Genomic DNA, 18893 nt, shown 5'->3' on the forward strand with positions numbered 1-18893 from the left:
GGCGAGATGGCAACCTGTGCCCGCCCAGCCGAAGTGAAGCCAGGGACGCTGGGGTGGGGGTGGGGCGGCTCCATGTTCGGACTTCCAGAATGCACCTGGAAGAGAGAGAGAGAGAGAGAGAGAGAGAGAGAGAGAGAGAGAGAGAATGTATGGGTGAATGGGGTGCATGGGGTCTTTGAGTGAATGCATGTGTTCATGTGTGTGTTGTTTGGAGTGAGTGATGCTGAGTGTGTGTGTGCGCATGTGTGTGAGTTGGGGGGGATGATTTGGAGGTGATATTCCTATTAAATAATGCATTTTAGACCCATAGACGTTCCTTTCCAATTTGTTTAGCTACTACAAAAGTGATTGGCAGTAGATTCCAGACAAACAAAATAAAATTGCTTCTTCTTGCAATGGAGGATCTATGGAACTCACTGCCAGAGATGTGGCAATGGCTAGTGGCTTGGAAGGACCGAGGGGACAGGAGCAGGCAGAAGTAACATCGGGGCCTGCTCCTGCTGGACTCTTTCCCCCCCCCCCCAGGGCAAACTGCCATCTTGGCCCTGTGGGGAAGAAGAAGGACCGAGGGGACAGGAGCAGGCAGAAGTAACATCGGGGCCTGCTCCTGCTGGACTCTCTCCCCCCCAGGGCAAACTGCCATCTTGGCCCTGTGGGGAAGAAGAAGGACTGAGGGGACAGGAGCAGGCAGAAGTAACATCAGGGCCTGCTCCTGCTGGACTCACTCTCTCTCTCTCTCTCTTTCTTTCTCTCTCCTCCCTCCCTCCCTCTTTGACTCCTTTTCCTTGTGTGTCATGTCTCTATTAGATTGTAAGCCTGAGGGCAGGGACTGTCTTTTTTGCTAAGTGTAAGCCGCTCCGAGAGCCTTTTTTGGCTGAGGAGCGGGGTATAAGTATGATAAATAAATAAATAAATAAATAAATAAATAAATAAATAAATCAAAGGTGAGCAGGTGTAGATGTGGGCCTACCAGTAGATCTCTAGGGATCTCCTGTTAGATCTCTGGGTATTTTGCAGTAGACCAGCATGGATTTTGGCCTATGAATTGTTTAACAATAGCAACAGAGAAATGATACATATACAGACTCCAACTCTAAGGGTGCAATCCTATGCATGTTTACATGGGAAAAAAGACATACAACTCCCAACATTCCCCAGCCAGCAAAGGAATGCTAGGAATTGTAGTGGTGATGGTGGTGGTGGTCTAAAGATACATAGGATTGCATCCTAAATTAAGTTGTTGAAGTGATTAACTGTTAAGAGTAACTAGATGTCAGGGGAAATAGTTCACATGGAACTTTGTGTTCAGTTTTGTGCATATTTATCCTAACACACACATTTTAATGCAATTTGATTTATATGTTTACAGCATTTTTTTACACCGCCCTTCAGCCCCCCACCAAAAACATAAGGCTCCTTGAGTGGCTTATGAAGACTAATATTGATACTGTCCCTGCCCTCAGGTTTTCACTCTAAAAGACATGACACCAAAGGAAAATGGATTGGGAAGGAGGAGGAAAGAAAGCAAAACACTGGCGCCAGTTCTTCGTTTCCACGAAGCTGTTCTGTCTCTGGCCGATGGATGGATCTAGGTGGGACTTACCCTTGTCAAGATGTTCCAACACACAGTTGGAGCCAGATGATCCTTCTTGCCTGGAGGGCTGAGGTGAGCTCCCTGTAGCTGCTCCGCTCTGGCTGATATCTGGCTAATATATACCTTTTTTTCCTTTTTCCTTTTTGGCCATTAGTTTCCCTAATACAAGGCATATCGGAACATCATCTTCACCCATATACCATTTTTTTGTGTGCACTTTCCCATAAGAAATGTACCCATTTCCCATAATTTTTATACACGTTTTTCCCCATTGGCAAAATCCATTGCAAAATTGGGAGAAGTGTGAATGTCCACGGAGACCCGAATTTCGGTTCACATCTGCTTCAAAAGTGCAAAATTAGGTGACTTCCCATCAGAATGCAAACTGAACCAATGCTTTCCCCGTTCTTAGTAGTGCTCCATTTATGCTTTTACACTACCCCAGTTGCACTCCCCTTCATTCTCAGAAGTAGATTTGTGAGCTCAAAACTCAAACGTGGCGTTGGACTCTGACTGAGGTCCAGCCTGAAAGTCCCTCTGGTCCCAAGTCTTCCTGTCCTCTGAATTCAGCAGGCCACATGCTGAAAATAGAGTTAACGCTCCTTCTCCTTGGGAACAGGGGTGACATAACGAAGATCGACAGGTTAAATGTCTTGATCTATGCAAAATGCAATCAGGGTGGACAGACCTGTCCCTGTGGATGTCAGGCTGATTGTTACGGGTAGTGATGGTGGAGGGAGACGTCCCTCTCTGCCTACTATGTCTTTCCGGAGGGGACAAAAGTGTGACCCTTTCATTAATGATTAACCATGAGGGAGGCTATTTTGAAACAGATCGATAATCTCTGAAAAGTGACACTTTTTCGCTTCTGGTAGACCCAAGCACCATCAAAGTTAAAGTTAAAGTTGTATTCCTTATACTCCACTAAGGAAATTAGCACACTCCTTGAAGAGAACCTTGAAAGAGAGAGAAAGAGAAAGACACTGACCTGGTTCACACAACCAACACAGCCCACTATGCTTTATTTAAGCCACAGTGGGTTGTGTTGCCTGTGGACATCAGGTTGTTGGTTCATGCCCCTGCCGTGACTTTTCATATCATCTGAACCCAGTTTGGGTGGCTTGCTGATTAACAGACCACCCCAGACCAGGCCTTGGGTTCTGTGCAGGGATATATGGATTTTATAAAATCCATTCCATTTGCATTTCATAGAATTTATTCTCTTGTCCGCTCATAGGTGGAATTGGGGTTTTATTTGTCCTCCCTTTTATTTGTCCTGAACCTCCCACCAATCAACTTCATGGGATGACCCTGTGTTCTCCCTCTCCACATTCGCCACCTCTATCAGGTCTCCCCTTAGCCTCCTTTTTTCCAAGCTAAACAATCCTGGCTGTTGTAACCTTCCCTCATAGGGGAGATGCTCCAGCCCCTTGATCATTTGAGTTGCCCTTTTCTGCACTTTTTCCAGCTCTATAATATCTTTTTTTAGGTTTGGTGACAGGAACTGTACACAGTATTCTAAATGTGGTCGCACCACAGATTTGTATAAAGGCAGTACGATACTGGCAGTTTTATTCTCAATTCCTTTTCTTATAATGCCTAACATGGACTTTGCCTTCTTTACAGCGGCCGCACACTGGGTGGGCATTTTCATCAAGCTGTCCACCACCACCCCAAGATCTCTTTCTTGTTCAGTCACCACCAGCTCAGATCCCATCAGGTTATACTTTGGAACATTTAAAAAACAAAAACAAGATGGTGTACAATTCATAAATAAATTTATTTATTTATTCATAAATAAAACATAACCATATATAATAATCTCCCCCAAACTTATGCTCACCAGATTTTTTTTGCCTCAGCTCCCAACAGCTTCAAATAACATGGCCAATGGTCAGGAATGCTGGGAGTTGTTGTCCAAAATAGACCAATGGTCCAACTCAGTAGAAGGCAAGTTCTGATGTCCCTGGTAAACAGGGATAGTTGAAGCACACGCTATTACAGCAACACGCCAGTACCAAAAAAATACAGCAGCATTTTTCAGGCCCACTGAAAAATCTTTCTTTCTTATCTTTCGGGTCCACTAATTACAATTTGCACTGAATATTTCTCCATCCATGAATTAAACTATTAGATGATTGACCTAGAGATGAGCGCATGCAGCCCTAAGAGAGAACATGGTTCTGACCCATTTGCCTGGCCCATCTCATCTTCTCCCCAAATGGCTCCTTCTTGGCCCATAGCTTTGCATCTTCACACTTGGTTGGATTCTGTGCACGCTCGTTCTTTGCCAACTCTCTCTCTCTCTTTCTCTCTTCAAACTTTCAGCTCCAGAGGAAATCAGGAAGCATTAAGCCCCTGTTCAGCATCACTAATTCCATCAAAGATTTCTCATTATTCATTGTTGGCAGTTTAATTTTCTTCCCTCTCCTTTGCTAGAACAAGCCATAGCCTTAATTACTGACCTTCCCATCTTCCAAACGTGGTGGATTCTTCCCACCTCCCTTGAAAGGCTCACTTGGCATGCAATTGGTGTCACCAGACAACTGTGGACTCTGTTGACTAGATAGGGCATTACGAATCAAAGGCGAAAGCTCAGGAGTCAAGAGTTTCAGAATCTCTCTCAAAGAGCCCTCTGCCCTAATGGTAAGTATCTTCAAAAGCAGAAATGGAGACCCTTTGACTCTCCGGATGATGGATTATAATTCTTTTCACCCCTGACCATTGGCCATTCTGGTGGGAGTTAATGGGCTCCAAAAACATCTGACCAGCCACAGGTTCCCCACCCTACCTCTAGTAGTAGTAGTAGTAGTAGTAGTAGTAGTAGTAGTATCCCACCTTTTGCCCAATACTGGGCCTGAAGGCGGCCTTACAAAATTTAAAACATTTTAAAACCTAGGAAAAGAAATGTACAAACATTGTAAAAAAATTACAATATTAAAACACTAAACATTTAAAATACATGACAATTTTACAAGTCCTTAACGTAGATGGAGGACCAGATTATTCCCCAAAGGCCTGCCTATTTTGGGGAGTAAGGACAAAATGTTCACTGTAAATACCACATGTTTCATGCAATACAGTATGGTGTATTGGTTAGACTGTTGGACTGGGACTCAGGAGATCCAGGTTCTAGTCCCATGAAGCTCACTGGGTGACTTTGGGTCAGTCATTGATCTCAGTCTAACTTACCTCCCAGCATTGCTGTGAGGATAAAATGGAGTGGAGGAGGATCATGTGCCCCACCTACACTCCTTGGAGGAAAGGTGGGATACAAATTGAACAAGTCAATATTTGGTAGGAAGTAGAATTCTGCATGCCAACCGAATTAACAATGTAAGCCATAATGCTTGCATACATGCAACCTATTCACAGAACAGTCAGAACTAGTCAAAATGTGAAAGGGGCTATCCAAGGTGCTGAACCTGTTTTGAGGATAGGACAGGACTTTGGATAGCTCCTTTAGAGATCTGACTGGTTCCGGCGGAAACCCAGAGGGGATTCGCTGCTCCACTGAATTAGGAGCCACCAGCCTCCACTGCCGTGGCTACAGAGCAAGGTCTGTGGGGTCCCCCACTAGGTTTCCCCCCTAAATATTTTTGAACGCCTGCAAAAATAGGGTTCCTTCAAATTGATGTCTCCCTTTTACTCATGGGTGATGCCATTTGGGCTACAGCAGCAATGGCACTGACTAGAACATCAGATTTATGAGGAATGATAAGAGTTCAGCTCCAATGTTCAGCAGCAATGTTCTGACTAGAACATCAGATTTATGAGGAATGATAAGAGTTCAGCTCCACATTCTCAAATTATTATTATTATTATTATTATTATTATTATTATTATTATTATTAACAATATTTATATACCGCTCCCCGTTCAAAATTTCGGAGCAGCGTACAAGATAAAATTAAATAAAAACAGAATAAACACTTTAAAATAGATTTTAAAAGAAGCAAAATGTACAGTGAGCCATGGCTGGTCCTTAAGGAAAGGCTTCCTGGAATAATGATGTTTTCAGGAGGTGCCGAAAGGAATACAAAGTTGGCACCTGCCTGACCTCCAGAGGCAGGGAATTCCATAGGAGGGGGGCCACCACGCTGAAGGCTCTTCCCTGGTGGACTCCAATTGGAGGATGGATTTATGTGGAACCACCAGGAGCAGGCCCTCGGATGACTTCAGTGACCGGGCAGGTTGGTAGGGGAGAAGGTGCTCTCTCAGGTATCCATGCCTGACACACATCAGCAAGAAAGTATTGTATGGATCAACTTTTAGGATTAACATATTGCAGTGATCCTCATCGGGCAAAAGCCCTGCTCCTCCAAAGCAATCTTATTTATCTATTCCATCTGTCCTCCAAAGAAAACTCTATCTCTTATTTCTTGTTTATTGGGGCTGTTATGCAAATAAATTGCTGGATGGGGTATGGTGGAAGTTGTAGGACTTATTTCTGTCTAAGCATGAATAGGATTGTGCCCTTATTGAATTACAGTGCGATCCTAAGCATGTCTACTCAGAAGCAATCCCCAGTGACTTCAAAGGGACCGCCTCCCAGGTAAGTGAGCCTAGAACTGCATCCTTAATCAATTACATTTCAACAGAGTTGCATATGGATTTTTTAAAAAATTGCTCTAAAGCAAACAAACAAAAAAGCCTACTTCCTTTGTTTTTAGCAGAATTTTAAAAGGGGCATTCCTCTTTCTTCACAATCCACACACACACACACAAACACACAACTTTGGTCACTGGTACACCTAGGGGTGACCACATTACACCAGTTTTAAAATCTCTTCACTGGTTGCCAATTAGTTTCCGGACAAAGTATAAAGTCTTGGTTATCACCTTTAAAGCCCTACATGGTTTGGGTCCAGGCTAACTGCGGGATCGCCTTCTCCCGTACAATCTGCCCTGCACACTCAGGTCCTCTGAGAAGAATTTACTCCAGCCATCCAAAACTAGGCTGACAACCATTACCCTGAGCACCTTCTCTTCTGCTGCTCCCAGACTGTGGAATGGCCTGCCGGAGGAGATTCGTTAACTTAACAGTCTTTTAGCATTCAAGAAAGCTATCAAGACTGATCTCTTCCAGCAGACCTATCCAGTGGTATTTTAGGATGCTTTTAGGATGTTTTCACAATGTATACTATGTTTTAAATCAGTGTTATGTCTGCATGAAAATTTGAACATGTTTTTGTGTGCATTTCTCCTTATATACACAATTTTGCCTAATATGTGCATTTTGGGCAAACAATTCTCCCTGTCATAATTCATTTTTGGTGTGTTCTTTTCATTGATATACGCATTTTTCTGCACACTTTCCCCCCTAATATACGCATTTTTGTCTGCATTTCTTGATGGGAGAACTACATCACAACATTCAGAGAAATGCAAATACCATCGGATAACTAGACTTCAGTTCGCACATTGGATCGGGATGTGCATCAAAATGTGAACCCAAATGAATTTTCCTGCATCCTACTTGAAACTCAGAACAACAACTCATGCATCTGATGAAGTTGACTGCAATCCACAATAACTGATTACCCTATAATAAATGTGTTAGTCTTAACGTGCCACAGGTGGTCCTCCAGGTTTTATATGAACTTGTATTTTAAAATGATACATTTTTTCAATGTTCTGCTTAGTTATTCAGATCCACTTTTCTAGGTCCTTTTTTCCCCCATCCAACCAATTTATCATTTAAATATTTCATCCCTTGTGATCATTCTCCAATGAAAAATTTCTTTTCCTTACCTGGTTTGTTGTGTTCCCATTGCCCTGAGCTACAAGATCTCAAAAGATTTGAGAGAGAGAGAGAGAGAGAGAGAGAGAGAGAGAGAGAGAGAGAGAGAGAGAGATTTAGCTATATATAGATATATTTATGTAATCTGATTAACATTTGGGCCCCATATATTTTCATAAAAAGTGGTGATATCAGGAAGATGGCGACGCAACTATGAATTATCTTATCTATGTTGAGCTTTGCTCTTCTAGATTAAAATACACCAGAGAATAGAAAAGCAGAGGACTCGGAGAAAGAACGTTTTATCTCAACTGCTGGCAGCTCAACATGAAGACGCCAAGCGCCCTCATTCTGAATTCCATTCTCCTGGCTGCGGTGGCTTGCTACCCAGTGATCCAGAACAACAGAAAAGCAAATGGCCACAAACTCCTCTTGATCTCCTTCGATGGATTCCGATGGGATTACGACCAAGATGTAGAAACACCAAACATGGACAACTTAGTCAAGGAAGGAGTGAAAGCAAAATATATAACTCCTCCCTTTGTGACCATGACTTCACCTTCCCATTTCACAACCATTACAGGTAAGCCATGAGCCCATCCCCTAATATTTTGGCTGTCCCTACTTACTAGGGGACAGGCCCTATTTTCTGGTTTCCATTCCTGGTAATTCTCTGCTCCTATTATTCCCCTGGTTTATTTTATTTTTTATTGTTTGGGGGATGTGCCTTCTTAAAATGTTTAATGCAGGGATGGGGAACCCTTTTTCCTATCAAGTCATCCTTCCTTCAGTAGAAACTTGCCCCTGGCTCCACATTCCAGCAGTGGGTGCAGCCAGAGCCAAAAGTGGACAGAATTGTGGATGGGACTCTTGCCTTGATTCGCTACACAGTCGGGAAGAGAGAAATGTGCAAACTGGCATTCTCCCTTCCCAACTTGTGCAAGGTTCCTCTATCAGCTTTGCAGTTGGGGTGCAGAGGAGGACGGAGCAAAGAATATCAAAAACCCAGAGCAGAGTTCATAAAAGAGCTTGAGAAAATGGAGACCAAGAAAATGAGGCATGGTTTGGGGAGAGGCACTAGGACTTATAGCTTCATCACACCAGCATTATTATTATTATTATTATTATTATTATTATTGCATTTTTTTCCTCCAAGGAATGCAAGGCGGCATACATAATCCTCCTCTCCATTTTATCCTCACAACAACAACCCTGTGAGGTAGGCTGGGCTGAGAGTCTGTGACTGGCCCAAAGTCACCCAGAGGGTTTCCATGTCTGAGTGGGGACTAGAACCTGGATCTCCTGGCTCCCAGTCCAACACTCTAACCACTACTGTGCAATCACTGTGAATTGCGTGCAAAGGACTCCAAAGTTTTCCAACTTAGAATCTGCTTTTGCTGTGAAGCACTCCCATGCATCCTGCTTTAATTGTGCTTCTTAGCCAAAAGAAGTGTCGTATTTTAGTACCCTTTAAGAGTGAATCTTTTGTTGTTCTCCGAGCGGCCACTGGGAGGCGCAGGAGGATGATTTGATATTTTTCAACTTCAAATTAAACAAATGCTTACATCTGCACAAGTTTTAAAGATAAAGACATCAAAATTGGCACAGTAATAGATATTAAGGAGGGCTTTCACAATACCAAATTTGAATTGGATTGGGTCATCCGTTGACTTTTTTAATGTTTTTTTACATTTCTCCCCCTTAAACCCTTTTCCTGGTATGCAAAAGATCTTAGGAGCACCGCCACCCAGGGTGTGATTTAGCTAACAATGACAGCTTTACACTATGGGGATAATTCGAGGGAAACGGGTACTTGGGATGAAGCTCTTAGGCAGAATCTATAGATCTGGATTCAAAGAAGCCTGCATTTGGCCCTTGGACAAACTTTCCCCATCCCTGGTTTAGTGTGAGTTACTAGAACTGTCTTTTAAAGTATATCTTTAACACTGTCATGGCTTTTCAATTCATGGAAGACTTGGCTATTGAAAAGTAGATGGATACAGCACAAAGCCGCTAGAGCTGAGTGTTTGTCAATGGGTAATAATTGGGGGTGGGGGTCCTCAGGCACTGATCCCTGTTTGCATGACAGGGGGGTTGAACACATGCCTAATTATTTTCATCTGGAGAATAATGTAGGGGGTGCCATCCATACTAGTTTATTCTCTGTGATATCTTCAGGCTATTCCTACATAGCAATAAAGTGTTTTGTTTTGACTAAGCATGCTATGAACTGTGATCTCCTCCAGACTCATCTTTTCTGTAGTATTGCGCCCTCCGGTAGTGAATTCTGGTGGTGAGTGTCAACAGGAATGGAGCCAAAGTGGGGCACTGAGGAACTAGAATCATAGAATAGCAGAGTTGGAAGGGGCCTGCAAGGCCATTGAGTCCAACCCCCTGCTCAATGCAGGAATCCACCCTAAAGCATTCCTGACAGATAGTTGTCCAGCTGCCTCTTGAAGGCCTCTAGTGGATGCCTCTAGGAGGAATCAGTTAACCAGAATCTCCCGACAAAACCTCCTGACTTTAAGGTCAGGTTCACAGCAGTAGATTATCACCCTGAAAGGCAGGGTGGTAGGTGGATTGAAGAATATGAAAGATCAAAGACTATGCCCACAGCGAATGGAAGAATGAGACAGGAGAAGAACCACTAGATGAGACCAAGGCCATAGCTAGACGGGGCGATATCCCAGGGCGATCCCCGTGATCGTTCATGTGCGTCCACATGACGCACAGGGGATCCCGGGAGCAGGGAGGGATGATCCCTCCCTTTCTCCGAAATCTCACCCTAGCCTTCGAGCCCGCTTTTTCCATGGTCTCAGGCTGATCCCGGTTTGTCACGGTTACCCGCGAGGAGCTGGGACCGACGCCCATCGGGGTGGGATGGGGGAGCAGGAAAAATTATTTAACATTATTTGAAATTAAAAAAGAACTTACCTTTTGCGCACGAGCAAAATGGCGGCCGCAACGTCCTTTCCCTCTGAGGTTGTCGCCGTGTGTAAACAGAGGGGGAGATCTCGCGATACAAACATCATGACATCTTCACCCCTCCGTCGTGCTAGACCAGGTAGGTCTAGCTGAGGCCAAAGAGGCAGCAGGTGGAAAGATAATACTGGCAGCACAAGGGGAGAGTATTATGCAGAGCTTAAGGCAAGGATGGAAACTTTTGGTGGTGCCAACGTAGGCAGGGACAGTAACCACCGTCTGTTCTTGTTGGGCGCTCACCAAGCTGCTGCCGTTGCCCTCCCCTACACACGGTGCCACATGAGCTGCTGGATGGCCTGGTGAGCACTGCTAAGAAGCTCCTTTCCTCAGTGAGCCACCGTTTTGCGTAGAAATGGCACCTTGGGGCTGCCAGAAAAGTAATGTGCGTAAGTGACAGCTGTGAAGGGGCCATTTACGCGACATCACAGGCGCGAATGGACCATTTTTGCCTGTAACGTTGCATGAATGGCCATTTTACGGCCATCATTTAGGTAACATCACATATCCGGGAAACCCCGAGCCTGCACGTCTGCACAAAACGGCAGCTTGCTAAGGGAATGAGGGGCTGCCAGGTGCTTGCAGACCACGCAGCTAGTAAATGGCAGCAGCTCAGCGAGCAGGGTCCGGGAGGCCAAGCCAGTCCATCAGATTCTACCCCTCTCTCGGATGCCCCCAGCACCCTTAGTCCAGGGGGGCAATTTCCACACACACCACAGGATCCACAGGGGCTAAAGCTTTCCCTGCCACCAATGAAATTGCCGCTGCCACGCCACTGATTTTGCTGCTGAAATTCAGTGCCAATGCGCCCCCCCCTGGATTTTCAGCTGGAGATGGCAACTTACACATTGTCAGAAAAGAGGCGATGCATCAACCGAAAAGAGAGCAAACGAGGACACGGATTTGCATAACACTTGCATAGGCTAATTTGCATGTATAAAATGCAAATTTAGAAATAGTTATTCTAATTTAAATGCAAGTGGTGAAGATGGTGAAGAGGTGATTTGCATTTCTGCCTGCTCAGTCTGCTGTCCGGTGTTAACTGTTGATGGACAACTTCCAAGCCCCTGGGCTCTGCCTTCTTATGCTTCTTTATCTTAAAACTGGGCTGGGACAGGAAAGCCCTTCAAGTTGAGGACTGTCCTCTGTAAAGAGGACACATGGCCACCCTAGGCCACATGTTGATCTCTCCTGGCTTACGGTGTCACCCATGCCCGGGTGTTTGCCACATCCAGATCAGGGGTAGAGGTAGTAGCAATGCTGATCCAACAGGTGTGCTCTTTAGGGGATCTATCCTTGCTAGGGACCTACGGGTTTTCTGAAATCTAGTCCATCTGCATTTTGCAGATTGTCAAATGCCTTTTGTTCCTTTGTCCACTCGCTGACAGAATCATATTTATTCTTAAGGGGATATGAGAATATCATTCCTGTTTGCAAATACACAGGACCCTCGTGTGGCGCAGAGCGGTAAAGCAGCAGTCTCTGCAGATGAAACTCTCCCCACGGCCTGAGTTCGATCCCAGACGAAGCTGGTTTCAGGCAGCCGGCTCAGGTCGACTCAGCCTTCCATCCTCCCGAGGTCGGTAAAATGAGTACCCAGTTAGCTGGGGGAAAGGTAATCACGGCCGGGGAAGGCAACGGCAAACCACCCCGCTGTAAGGCCTGCCACGAAAATGTCAGCGAAAGCTGGCATCCCTCCAAGAGTCAGCAATGACTCAGTGCTTGCACGAGAGGTTCCTTTCCTTTTCCTTGCAAATACACATTTGCACAAATCCCCTCCAAAAGTTTTTTTTAAAAAAAAAAACTGTTTCACGAGTCCACGAAACCTGTGCAACTCACAAAAAGCTAGTCCATTGTGTAATCCACAGGTCCGATTCATAGTAATGTGAACTCATTTGAATCCACTGTGAATTTCTCTGATGACCTTAACCCAAATACAATCTCAAATAGGGTGTCCAGAAGTACCCTCCTTAATTTACAAGGTCCCCTGATGGGATGCTACATCACTCCAGGGCTGGGCAGTGGGGCCAGTTGGCATGGACCTACGATTTTGAGGGGCCCTACTCAATGGTGCAAGAATGTTTGAATGGATTAGTAGTTTTGAACATTAACATTGACAAGGCAAAGTTGCTTGATTTTTCTGTTGTTGATGAATTTGCCCAAAGAAAAGCACGTAAAGCATTTCTGAGTGTGAAGAAGTGATGTCTTATATACATCTTGAATAAAACTGCTTGCTGTTACCTTTTTTTATAAATCATTCTAGTTCGTATGTATGAACTGATTAAAAAACACTTAATGAGCAGTTTGAAATGGGGCCTACATTCCCATCTGCCCTGGGCCTATTACAAGCTTTGCCTGGCCCTGCATCACTCAATAGGGACAGGGACAGTGCCAGACTATTTTGCACCCTAGGCAGGTGAGCTGCTTTCACCCATCCACCCCTACCCCAGCATACCTGGGCGTGGGGTGCCATCTCGCCTGCCCAGCCAAAGCAAAGCCAGGATTCTGGGGGGGCGGCGGCTTCGAAACGGCACGCCCTGCCGGAAGCCACTCTGGGAGAGTGACTTCCGGGTGTGCCATTCCGAAGCTGCCCACTTGCCCCCCTACCCCAGCATTCTGGCTTCGCTTCGGCGCCCACCCAGCTGAAGCGAAGCCAGGACCCTGGAATGGGGGGGGAGCGTGGCTTCACTTTGGCTGGGTGGGTTCCCAGCTGAAGCGAAGCCAGGACGCTGGGGCGGGCGGGCGGCTTTGGAACAGCGCGCCCGGAAGCCGCCCTCTCAGAGCTGCTGTGGGACAGCGGCTTCCAGGTGCAGCGTTCAGCGCCCCTTTACCTTGGCGCTCTAGGCGGCTGCCTGAGTGGCCTCCATGGTAGCACCAGCCCTGAAAAGGGATTTGTGAGGATCTTCCTTGAGGATGCAACTTAAGGAGGAGGAGGAGGAGGAAGCAACAAAGAATAAAGAAGAGGAAGGTGGGTCACCAAAAAGAAAGGCAGAGAATAACCCCTTAGGTTTGGTCAGAGAAGGACATCACGTAGGAGTCTAGATTTCTTCCCTCGTCTTTTAAAGGGAAAGAAAAAGAAAAAGATAAAATCTCTGCTTCTAGCGTCGTTCTGTTTAGATAGTTTTGCCATTGCATGAGCCAGCAATAAATTGATTTCACCAATAAAACAACAGCTAAAGAAAACCTTCCAGAATATGACCTCTAACTGCTGCTAAGAGAAGAATAATCCATAGAAGGAAAAGGCAGCAGTTGCAATCGAAGACCTCATCAGATACCAAGAGATAAACCTTATGTAAGTCCTGATAAAATCTTATCTTCAAGTTCATGGGCCACTTAACAGACTGCCTTGCAATGATCTGCAGTTGGTAGAAAAATAAAACAGTGTTAGAAAAGAGACACCTTCTATATGAAAAGGGGAACGCGCAGTCATTAAAAGAGCCTCTAATTCCACTTTGCATTGGCATCTCCTAAGACAAATCCTATTTCAATAGGACACCTGCCAGACACCCATTAGGAAAATAGCATAGTATAGCCATCCCCAACCTGGTGCCCTCCAGCTGTGTTGGTCTACAACACCAAATGGGAATTGTACTCCAATGTATATGGTGATCACCAAGATGGGAAGGCTAACATACCAGTTGACAGGAGCCAAGCTACTTCTTATATGTTTGATGATGATATTTCAGGGAAGTGCCCTTTAGTACAAGGGTGTTGTCAAGATTCCAGGCCCTCCCATCAAGGTCTGCCATGCAATCCACTAGGCTTTATTCAGTAAATAGATGTCTGTTTACACCTGGAGGGAGTGTGAATGCAAGGAGCTATCCTCTAAGCTTAATTAGACTAACAAAGCAAGAGAGTTGCCTTTCAACTCAATGGTCAGTTTCCTGCCGTGCCCAATAAACTTTTACCAAATCCCATCTTCAGGGAGTGTCTTCACATAGGTGAGTGGCTAGCCTAGCAGACCACCTCCCACCTCCCCTCAACTCCACCCGCTTGACCCTGCAGCAAACTTTGGGATCTATCTATTCTGATGCTCCCTGCCCCAACACTTTCCTGGCTTGGTTGCTTGGAGTTTGCTGGGGGAAGCAGCTGATGTACTAGGGAGCTTGCAAAGACATTGCCAGTGCTTCTGAGCTTTCAGTGCGGAAAATGATTCCCTGAAACCTCTTTCAGACAAAGGGACAAATTCAACTTCAGAGAAGTTCTCAAGAGCTATGTTCCAATGGTGGGTGGGGCTGAAGGAAACAGGGAACTGGTATCATGCCCCCACTAGACGAGTCCTCTTCGGAGGAAGAGCTAGAAGCCTCAGAAACCCAGGGCACCCCAGACCAGGGACTGCCACCAGACCCACAGAAGCCTGAAGTGGCTGCAGGACCACCCCTGTCAGAGGAAAGGTATTCTGCTTCTGAGGCAGAGGCTGAGCAAATCCCCTGACCCGTCAGGAGCATCATTGCCTCAAGCGACAGGCGAGTAACGCTCCTGTGCGAAGTAGTGCTCACCTCCAGAAAAGGTCTCCTCAGGAGAAAGTGACTCCTCAGGAGTAAAGCTCTGGAAAAGGAGGCTTGATTACAGCAGCTGAGTTGTGGGTGGGGTCCAGCAGGCTTTGGGCTTAAAAGCCTTCACAGGGCCCGTTCAGAAGACACCTTAAACTATGGCTTTAACCATGGTGAATAAGGTTGTTGTTTTGCTTTATTCACCATGGTTTAAGGTGTCCTCTGAACACAGTCTGGCTTTCTGGCTTAACCACCATGATTAAAGCCATGGTTTAAGGTGTTTTCTGAACACAGCCCAGCTTTTTGGCTTAACCACCTTGGTTAAAGCCATTGTTTAAGGTGTCTTCTGAACACAGTCTGGCTTTCTGGCTTAACCACCATGGTTAAAGCCATGGTTTAAGGTGTTTTCTGAACACAGCCTGGCTTTCTGGCTTAACCACCATGGTTAAAGCCATGGTTTAAGGTGTCTTCTGAACACAGCCTGGTTTTCTGGCTTAACCACCATGGTTAAAGCCATGGTTTAAGGTGTCTTCTGAACACAGTCTGGCTTTCTGGCTTAACCACCATGGTTAAAGCCATGGTTTAAGGTGTCCTCTGAACACAGCCCAGCTTTCTGGCTTAACCACCTTGGTTAAAGCCATGGTTTAAGGTGTCTTCTGAACACAGTCTGGCTTTCTGGCTTAACCACCATGGTTAAAGCCATGGTTTAAGGTGTTTTCTGAACAGGGCCACAGAAAACCCAGCCAGTGTTGAAACTACATGGTCTATCCTGCCTTGTATCTTGAACCGTGACTGTGATAGATGTCCTGTTTCCTCGCCTTTTGGACTGCCTAACGACTGTGTAATGTACCCGATTGATTTACCATGTTTGACCTCTTGCTTGTTCTCCTGGCCATTCCTGTTGTAGCTTGAACCTCTTGTCTGACTGATTGCTTCTGCTCTGCCCTCTTCTTGGGTTTAAACCACCTCTGTAATAGCCTAAACTCCACTGCAGCTACAGCCAAAGCAGAACAATGGGGCCGTGGGCAAAAGGAACAGGGGCAAAATACCCACATACTTTAGCTTAAAGCTCGTAGTGACACTCACAAATGCTTTGGAGAGAGATTTCAACCTTTCAGAATGGAGGGGGAAATGCACAAAAGCTGGAAAAACCACAAATGATTGGCAGTCAGAGGAAGGGGCGTGGCCAAGGGAATAGGGCGGGGCCCTCTGGGAAAGCTCAGAGGGCCAGTTTTGGCCCCCAGGTCTAACGCGTAACACCTCTGCATTCTTATAATATGGAAGGCGGTTTGATGGGTTTTCCTTGGGATTTCACACTCAGAAACACAGTTTGGTTTTTTTAAAGGCTGACTAAGTTCAACACAGCTCTAAAAAACTGTAATGCAATTACATGTTTATATGCACTCATTATTTACCGGGAATTAATTAAAACAGACAGGCAGATATGCTTATATGCTTACAAGCTATCCAACAGGTTTTAATTAATATTCCTCATTAAGAGGAACTTCCCATAAAGTAAATACATTACTCAGATAATGATTTCATTAGTATCTGGATGTGATTGGTTAAAAAGGAATATCTTGGCTGCAAATTCATTCTAGGGTGCTATAGCCAAGTACCAATAAAGCACGGAAGGGTGAAACGGTGGAGTCTTCCTTTCTTCTTGGCTCACACACATTGGGCCAATATCAAAAACTGCTCCGTATCCAAGATGGCAACAGAACAGATGGGTTCAGATCGCTCAAGAAAGTGAACCAAGCTACATACTACTGGAGAAAGAGGGTGAAATCTAAGATCAGTAGCCAAAGCGTCCTAGATGGAATTCTTTCACAACTCCAAATTAGAGGCATCAGACAGCCCTTTTGTAGAGGTGCTAGAAACACTGTCGTTTGCTGGCAAAGCCTGTGAGGGGATGAGGACACGCTCCCATAAGTCACATGGGACCTTATGGCCCACCAGTGCTGCTGCTGGGGGTAGGAATCAACCATTTAACTACTACAGACTGCTTAAAGGATCAAATGTAGATTGTTCTCAAGATAGATTTGACTCTTTTAGTGCATCATAGCCCGGGGGGGGCCTTTCTGACTCCCCACTGAGTGTGACCCACAGATCGTATGCCCTGGGGTTAGGTCCCTGCAAAGTTGCCCACACCTGCTATATACCAAGGTGGGAATGGTTTCCAGTCATTATTGTGATTAATTTACCCTGCCACCAGTACAGGCTGGTGACATCTATTTCAATGGGGCAATGAATCTGTGCAGGGTTTCAGTCAGAACTCTAGAGGAATTATCCAAAGGGCTGGACCCTATCCCCCAAATGGGTTCAGCACCTTGGATAGCTCCTTTAAATTTGCAACTGGTTCAGCTGAAACCTAGAGCAGATTCACTGCCCAACTGAATATAGTAATAATAATAATAATAATAATAATAATAATAATAATAATAATAATAATAATAATTTTATTTATTTGTTACCTGCCTCTCCCTCCGGATCGAGGCGGGGTACAACACAAAAACACCATAAAATACATATAATTTATTAAAACATTGAAAACAAATACATTATTAAAAGGAGCACATTAAAGGCATCTTAAAATTCAACTGGGTAGGCCTGCCAGAAGAGATCAGTCTTTATGGCTTTCTTAAATTCTGGAAGACTGTTAAGTTGACGAATCTCTTCCGGCAAGCCATTCCACAAACTCGGAGCGGCAGAGGAAAAGGTCCTCTGGGTAATAGTTGTCAGCCTTGTTTTTGTTGGCTGGAGTAAATTCTTCTCAGAGGACTTGAGTGTGCGGGGCGGATTGTACGGGAGAAGGCGATCCCGCAGGTAGCCTGGACCCAAACCATGTAGGGCTTTAAAGGTAATGACCAACACTTTATACTTCACTTGGAAACTAATTGGCAGCCAGTGAAGAGATTTTAAGACTGGTGTAATGTGGTCACCCCTAGTGTACCAGTGACCAGCCTGGCTGCCATATTTTGAACTAGTTGAAGTTTCTGGACTAGGCACAAAGGTAGCCCTATGTAGAGTGCATTGCAGAAGTCGAGCCTCGAAGTTACCAGTGCGTGCACTAATGTTTTTAGGTCTTCTGACTCTAGGAAGGGGCGCAGCTGGCGTATCAGCTGAAGCTGATAGTAGGCACTCCTGGCCATCACATCTATCTGGGCTGTCATTTGGAACGACCTGCCTCCACTGCCTGCCACACCCTTGATCACAGCTGCAACACAGAAGCCCCCAGGAGCAAAAATTGAGGAAGGCAGCCCACCCTCTCAATGCACATTCAGGCCACGTACAATCACTCCTCAGGAGCATCTAGAAAACACATTGGTTTTATGCATTATCATTACAAGCCATGAAATATAACAATGTAGTGAGCATACATGTCAAAGGTAAAAGTGCCTTTGCCTTTTTTTATTTTAAAAAGGTTATGGTTTAATTTCTCCTGACTGCACAGTTTAGGGATGTTGGATAAAACTGCAACAGAACCTATGAATCTGACCCATGGATTCTACAGCAGCTTTTCCCAAGTCCCATGGATTGTGCAGTCTTGCAGACCAATTGCAGATTCCACAAACTTGCAAACCAATTATTTTACTTTCTGGAGTTCTACGGAAATTTTCTCATAGAAAATATATTCAAAAATGAAAAGAAAAAAACTCACTGGCCAAAGATGTGCATTTCTGCCATATGCCAAAGCATGAAAATGTGCATGGGAGGGTTGCACATTTTGGGGAGGATTTCTGGGTTTTCGCAAGCACGAATTTGTGCAAATTTGAGAAACTGGAAAAAAACTGATTCTGCCAACAAACGGACGATGGAACGAAAGGCATGTGACAATCTGCAAACCACATTCAGTATGGGTTTTACAACATCTATGAATCTTTACACTGCTGTAGCAAATATTCTATGGAACACAAAAGTAGCCAGAAGAAATGCTCTTAAAATACACTGCTTTTTTGCAATACACAATCCAAGAGTGTACCTTTCTTTATGTGGTAGCGCTTCTGGACACAACCAAACTGGGCTACTGGCAAAGGAGCAGAGAGCCACAAGAGCCCGATAGTGAGTCCGTGGTCACAGAGGT

The 18893-nt window shown here is 45.1% G+C and overlaps 1 protein-coding gene across 1 annotated transcript in view; it reads left to right on the forward strand.

Moving 5' to 3' along the window:
- The first annotated feature begins 4237 nt into the window (after nt 1–4237).
- Nucleotides 4238–18893, forward strand: part of LOC134410267 (ectonucleotide pyrophosphatase/phosphodiesterase family member 7-like) — a 29068-nt gene continuing 14412 nt past the window's right edge. The window contains exons 1-2 of the mRNA XM_063143435.1: nt 4238–4285; nt 7743–7920. Coding sequence (XP_062999505.1) covers nt 4238–4285; nt 7743–7920 — 226 coding nt within the window. The remainder of the gene's footprint in view (nt 4286–7742; nt 7921–18893) is intronic.

The sequence above is a fragment of the Elgaria multicarinata genome, chromosome 17, assembly GCF_023053635.1.
Source record: "Elgaria multicarinata webbii isolate HBS135686 ecotype San Diego chromosome 17, rElgMul1.1.pri, whole genome shotgun sequence".
In the NCBI taxonomy this organism is placed as follows: domain Eukaryota; kingdom Metazoa; phylum Chordata; class Lepidosauria; order Squamata; family Anguidae; genus Elgaria; species Elgaria multicarinata.